We start from the raw sequence: 7,297 nt of genomic DNA on the forward strand, positions 1-7,297 counted from the left end.
TAACGAGGCAATAAAATGTGAGCAAGGTTCAGTTATCACGTTCTTCCACGCACCGATAAATAAAGTGAAACCTTCAACATAATATTGTAAAGATAGGCAGCGTTTTGTTTTTCGTGGTCACTGTATTTTGTGTTCCTCTGTCGCAGAAATGAACGAGTGAGAAGTAAACGTAATAATTTAATTAAGTCTCTGCAGCATGAATATACAGCATACTTGCGTCCTGATGGTATTATCCTGAATTAAATTGGGTGTTTGTTCCGTGTATCATTAATTAAAATACTTCTTGCACCAAGCATTAACCAAGCAAACATTACCCAATGGTAGTGATTTTACGTTATGCCTTCATATCATATATATGAATTAGTGGCTGCAGCGCTGGCAGAGACATATTCGTGGTTTCCTGCTGACTTTACTTTACTTTACTTTACTTTACCTAAACAAATTCAGGGAACAATTCAGAAAAATAAATATGACAAGCAAAGCAAGAATATCACAATTATACTTCAAGGTTACACTTCTCGATATGAAGATGGACTGACCTCCATTGAATTACCTATGATGATTCAGCTCTTCCCTTCTATTAAGGTAGGTCGTAAAACTAAAATCAAACACCCACCACTGACACGTTAAAGATTCAAATCATCTTTTCTTTAATTAAAATGCATATAAGACTCACTTGACTCTCCAAAGTCCACCCAAGAATTATTGCATCCTTTAAAATATTGTGCACGCGTTATGGACTTATACACGAGGAAATAGTGACAGATCATGACTCAGCAGAGACCAGTGTAAGATAGAGAGGCGGCGTGGTGCAGGTCAGGCGCCAAACCGTCGCACCAACCCACCAATTCCCCCACAACCACCGCCACTATTACCACTACTGTATAATTACGGATCACCTCCTTAGCGGCGCTCTTTCCGGCTCGTTATTCTTATTTTTGGTGCATATTTCAGTTAAGAAGGAATAGTCTCCGTTAATCGTACGTTTAGGCAAGTAATGACCGTCAAGTATCGTTCCATAATACACCATAACACACCTTTCAATTAATATTATGATAACTTCCTTACCATAGTTTCTTTCTTTTATTTGTTGTCATTGCTAGTGCTAATGGCTAGGTGAACTATTTAACATATTATTATGATCACTTGTTCCAAACATTCATTTGAAATTTGCTGCTATTATTCTTTCTGTTAAACTAAGTGCTAAACTAATTTCAAAGCAAGCGTAAATCACAGTCACACTTGTCTAAACGCCTGCATTTCATATCTCATTGTTGTCATGGTGTAATCATCTACTAAGAAAATCATCACCATCTTAAAAACGCTCCTTTTATCGCCTTCTTCTTACTCTTACCATCTATTTCACTGCCAAGTCTGACAACATGTTAAAAATTACAATATCATACTAACCCTAACACCTACAATGCATACTCTCTTCTTGTTCCTGCATAGCAACATGTAATAGCTACAAATACACCTTCACACTTCCATTCACATACCAAGACTTTTTTTTTTAACGTTTCAACTCCTTCGGCAATGCATTAGCTCTTCTAGAATGCGTGGGCCACTCTTCCAATCAGCTACCTATAAGCTGACGACTCCAGACAACAAACACACACAGGTCGGGGGCACCAGTCGGTCTGTTGGGTCTTGGGCGAGGAGTCAGAAGCTATTAGCATTTATATGGCTCCCTGTTGCACCGGTAATTATATCCTTAACTCACACGGGAACTACGGAACAGACGGAGGACGCCAAACATTTATTCTCTCTCTCTCTCTCTCTCTCTCTCTCTCTCTCTCTCTCTCTCTCTCTCTCTCTCTCTCTCTCTCCCCGTCTTTCTTTTTTCTGCCCCACACACCAATCGACAAAACGCTCCCCAGAACCATTAAGAAACGACAGGCAAATGGATGGAACTTGTACATGCTAGGCTGTCAGTCTCCTTTGCTCCTCTATGCTTCCAGAGTACAAGATGAGGCGAGAAGGAGAGACACAAAAGGCCTGAACTGAAGAATGAACAGTAGCTGGTAGTGAAGCGAGGTTGGTTGGGTGGGAGGGAGGGAGGAAGTATATGGATGGAGGGAGAGAAGCTGGCAAGGAGAGGAAGAAGAGATGAGAGGAACAAGAATCACCAATTTGTAAGAAGAATAGGAGGGAAGGAGAGAAAGAAGGAAGGAATAAGATTTAGGTTATCGTTCTCAAATTGAAGGAATGTATGAGGTGGAATAAAAATAAAGAGGAAGAGAAAGAGAGACACAGAAACATATGAGACAAACGTGAGACAAGTAACACAGAAGCACACGAACATCAAAAGACAAAAATCATACTTGTTGGTTTATAAAGGCATTATAAAACTTGAGATTGCATGTTAGCCTACGATTCTTTATCCCGAGTCAATAAAAACATGAAATATCAGAAATATCAAGCCAAAAACAAACGACAAACAGGAAAAGAAAAAGGAAAGAAGCTTCATCACGGAGAAAGAATGAAGGAGGAAGAGAGAGAAGAGGGAGTGTTGGTGGCGGTGTATGAGAGAAGTAGTGATTATGGGGTAAGGGAGGAGAAGGGAGGAGGAAGACGAAGAGGCGAGCTGTAGTACATCTTTCCCTCACCCTCGAGTTGACCTCCCGCACCAGTCTGTCTGCTTGTCCGTTCGTCCGTCCGTGCGTGCGTACGTCTGTTTGTGTGTTCCTGCCAGGCCAGACGACTGACTCCCTCTCTCTCTCTGTGTACATGTGTGTGTGTGTGTGTGTGTGTGTGTGTGTGTGTGTGTGTGTGTGTGTGTGTGTGTGTCCATCCATCGCTCACCTCACCTGAAAAGGAAAGAAAGTGTGTTAAATAATAATGATTTACATATATCCTATTCTCTCTCTCTCTCTCTCTCTCTCTCTCTCTCTCTCTCTCTCTCTCTCTCTCTCTCTCTAGCACAGAGAGAGAGAGAGAGAGAGAGAGAGAGAGAGAGAGAGAGAGAGAGAGAGAGAGAGAGAGAGAGAGAGAGAGAGAGAGAGAGAGAGAGAGAGAGAGAGAGAGAGAGAGAGAGAGAGAGAGAGAGAGAGAAAGGTGCTAGGCGAAGAAAGAGAAAAACCTCGAATTATGAGTAAAAATTATACAGCTTACCTTCCATCACCTTCCTTATTTATTGGCTGAAACTAACAACCTTTTTTTTTCTCTCTCTCGCTTTATGCATCGTAAAAGTTTCCAAAGACAGAGCGATCGATTCTTATATACGTGAAGGCACCAACCAGTCTCTCCTCTTCTCCCCTCCTCCCCCTCTCTCTCTCTCTCTTCCCCCTCTTTTACGTGTACTATGATTAAAAGCCTCCTTCCACTAATTGGGCAATATGTCACCTCACTTTATAAACTCCGTGCAATGTCCAAAAAAGAATTAACGTCAATTTTTATTTATCGATTCATAATATGTAATTTCGGTGTCCTATCTTTTTTCTTTTTTTTATTTTCTTTATGAGCCACTACGTTTACTGGCAGAGTGATGGTACATTTTCTCTCTCTCTCTCTCTCTCTCTCTCTCTCTCTCTCTCTCTCTCTCTCTCTCTCTCCACTTTAAGTTTGTTTTTCTGCACATAAATCTCGTTGTATGCATGTGTAAATGCACACACACACACACACACACACACACACACACACACACACACACACACACACACACACACACACACACACACACACACACACACACACACACACACACACACACACACGAGTTTCTTTTGCATTCTGCCATAAAAGAAGTTTATTATTACTTATATTGGTTTATTTATTTCAAACTTTGCGACACATAGTACTGATTATCATTTTTCGCGACTTATTACATTGTTTTCACTTTTCAATGGTTGTTAGTTCCCTCCATTTCACTTTTCTCTTTATTGAATCACTTCACATCATCTCTTTCACTCAACAATTCTTCATCTTTATTCATTAGGTATATGGATCAGTCAATTTATCACTTCCTGTCTCTCACTTCCATTCATCTCCTCACATTTCAATATCGCATTTGTGTTTTGATTCATTCCGTATTAAAACACAACCTCTTTCCTGAGATCCAGCATTCACTCTCTCTCTCTCTCTTTCTCTCTCTCTCTCTTACACACACACACACACACACACACACATCTTCCATTCCTCTTATTCATATGTCTCTAAAACCGTCCCTCTTTAAAATGGTACCCCAAACTCCAGCAACATGCACAAGCAGCCTCCCCCGCTTTGCTTCCATCAATCACTAACGCTCCCTTCTTTTTCTATTACAGCGTACGGAAACCTGGCCAACATCCTCAGTTCCCAAGGCAAGAAGGAGGAGGCGGAGTGGGCGTACAAGAAAGCTCTCTCCTATCGGTCCAACATGGCGGATGTCCACTATAACCTGTGAGTGAGAAGGGACGGGATAATAAATGAAGGAAAGGAGGAGGGAATGGATGGAGGATTGACAGAAAGGGTAAAACGAGTAAGAGTCGATAGGTGAAAGAATGGGTCGACAGGAAGATATGGAAAGAGGAAAGAAAGGAAAGAAAGAAGGATAGATACAGAGAAGGGCGAAAAGGAATGAAGGGAGGGAGGTTTAATTAGTGAAAAGAAAGGCAACAGTGGATGGTAGGAAGGAAAAGTGAAAACGGAAGGAAAAGTTGAAGAATCAATAAAGGGATGGAAGAAGATTACACGGAAGAAGGAGAAGGAGGAAGGAAGAGTAAAAAAAATAAAGAAGAGAGGCAGATGGAACATGCATAGAGAAAAAGAAGACAGTGAGCTCATAGAAATTGTAAGCGACAATTTAGATTTAGAAAACAAAGACCTACAAAAAATTATTGGCAGAAAAGGAAGAGAAAAGGAACCTACCAGTTGAAAAAAATATACAAAAAAACAAAAGATGGGAGGTGGTTAGGGTCAGTGAATAAGAGAGTAAATTGGCGAGGGAGGACAATAAATAATGAGTGTGAGAGTGAGTTACAGTGAAGAGAGAAGTGTAAAAAATTGGAACCTTGAAAACTAACATATAAGACAGGTTTGACAGACTGATGTCGTGCTGAGATAAGGAAATATTTTATTAACGGTAACATGTGAGTAAAAACATGAATTTGAGAGAAGGACAAAGAGTATAGTTGCAAGAGTAACAATTTATGACTGTTGATGGACAAATATAACTAAGAATAGTGATTAGAAAATATTATATCGGTAACTTTGAAAAAAAAATGCAGTATAGTACTTGACTGCAATTTTGCCAATATTAATTCATTTTTAGCAAAGATCAACGTTTTATTACGAATGTATTATTCTAATATGTTCCCTAAACATTATTTCTTATAGCTCAGTTTCATACCAAACAAAATGTTGCATTACGTTGTTAGCCTAATTAATTCCCATTTTCTCCTATGAAACGATATTTTGCAACAATACAACACTTCCATAAATCATTTACTCTGAATTATTAACTCATGTTTTCTTTTTCTCTCTCACTGCCTCCCACAGAGGTATACTTTTTCAAGAGCAGAAACGGTACCACGAGGCGCTGCAGGAATACAAACTAGCAATACAGTTCCGGCCCAGGATGGCGAGTGAGTAAATTATTCTTTCTCTCCTTCCCAAGACCAACTACTTTGAAATTCTCCAGACACCTAAGTTATCACGATATGGAATGCGGTATTTTTTTTTTTCTTTTTCTGACCTGCCTTAAGACTTCATGTGTTCAGGAGGTATAATTTAAATTCCCTTCAAAAAAGTGCAACGTAATTGTCAATATCATATAAGAGAACATGCATGGATTTTTATTTAGAACTCATAATTGATGGGAAGAGAGAGAGAGAGAGAGAGAGAGAGAGAGAGAGAGAGAGAGAGAGAGAGAGAGAGCCCGCACACTTCATAACGCATAAAACAAACACTTCAACTCCTTTCCCTTTGTCCTCCGTCAGTGGCGCACCTCAACATGGGCCTGGTGCTGGGACTGCTGGGGCAAAGAGCGGACGCAGCCGAGGTGTACCGTCACTGCTCACAGCTGGACGGGTCTGGCCTCAAGGACCCCCGCACCCACGAGTCCACCAAGATCTCAGCGCTCTTCAACTTGGGCCGCCTGTACGCTGATGACGGCCATTTCGAGAGAGCCATCGAGGTATACCAGGAAGCTGTGGAGAGGATGCCTTCCCACTACCAACCACAGGTGAGGGTGGTGGTCATGTGTCTCTGGAGTGGATGATGTATAGGTTATTGATGCTGAGTATTGGAGATCTGTTCTTTGTGTGTTATGTTGATGGATTAGGTTTCTTGATTACTGTGTTGTTGTTATTCCTTTTCTTCTTGATTTTGCTATCTTTTTCTCTCACTTTATTTTCTTTCTCCAATTTTAAGTTTTTTTTTTTGTGCGTGTATAGTTGTTGTGATGGTGTTATTTCTCTTCTTCTTCCTCCTTGTCGTCTTTCTTCTTTTTTCCTTTCTTTGTTTTTCTTATCCTCTTCCTTCTCCTAATCTTCCTCTCTCTTACTCTTCCCTATTCCCTGGGATGGTGATGACGTTCTTTTTTCATCTTTTTTTTCTTTTCCCTCCTTTTTATCTTCTTTTCTACTACAACTTCCTGATACTTATGATGATAGTACTATTCCTCCTCCTCCTCATCCTCCTCCTCCTCTTCCTCCTTCTCCTCTTCCCCTTCTTCTTCTTCCTCTTCTTTAACTTCTTCGTAACATTCATTTTCCTCCCTTTCTTCTTCCTCTTCTCTCCTTCCTGCTACTTTTCCTACTCTCCTCATTCTCACCCCCTTCTCCCTTTCTCCAGTCAGCCAGTTGATGTCGCAAACGTGAGCCTCAAAAGTGCTTATGGTTTACTGACACGTATTAAAAAGGCTATCCTTCCCCATCATTTTCCTGCTTTCCTTCTTCATTATTGCTTCCCCAGTCTATCTTTTGTTCTCTCTCAACTTCACTTTTGAATTTCTTTGCACCTTCATTTTGACCTCCATCGTAACGCCATGTTCTTCGACATTCTCATATTTTAGGGAAAGTCCTGAAATGTTCACTTTGTTTTTTTCAACTTCATTCTTTTGTTTTCCTTCTCCGCAACACTGCTATATCTCTTGTTCTCTCTCTTTTCCTCTTCTTCCTTCTCCTCTTCCTCTTCTCTCTCTCTCTCTCTGTCCCTGATGGCTGGTATAATTACATAGCTATAAACTAGTGTAGTTATTCGCATCAACAGTGTTACCTAGTCTCATGTATTTTCGTTACCTATCACCTCTTCTCCAGTCAGTCTTTTATTTGTTATTTGCTCTACTTTTCGGTTCTTGGAAATATTCATGATTTTA

The 7,297-nt window shown here is 40.4% G+C and overlaps 1 protein-coding gene across 3 annotated transcripts in view; it reads left to right on the forward strand.

Moving 5' to 3' along the window:
* The window catches only part of LOC123504467 (protein O-mannosyl-transferase TMTC2-like), a 158,664-nt gene that overhangs the window by 127,766 nt on the left and 23,601 nt on the right, over positions 1 to 7,297 (forward strand). For all 3 annotated transcript variants that reach the window (XM_045254993.1, XM_045254992.1, XM_045254991.1), the window contains exons 5-7: positions 4,266 to 4,380; positions 5,479 to 5,564; positions 5,919 to 6,163. In XM_045254993.1, the coding sequence (XP_045110928.1) occupies positions 4,266 to 4,380; positions 5,479 to 5,564; positions 5,919 to 6,163 (446 nt within the window). The remainder of the gene's footprint in view (positions 1 to 4,265; positions 4,381 to 5,478; positions 5,565 to 5,918; positions 6,164 to 7,297) is intronic.

This window comes from Portunus trituberculatus, chromosome 16 (assembly GCF_017591435.1).
Source record: "Portunus trituberculatus isolate SZX2019 chromosome 16, ASM1759143v1, whole genome shotgun sequence".
NCBI classification, from domain to species: domain Eukaryota; kingdom Metazoa; phylum Arthropoda; class Malacostraca; order Decapoda; family Portunidae; genus Portunus; species Portunus trituberculatus.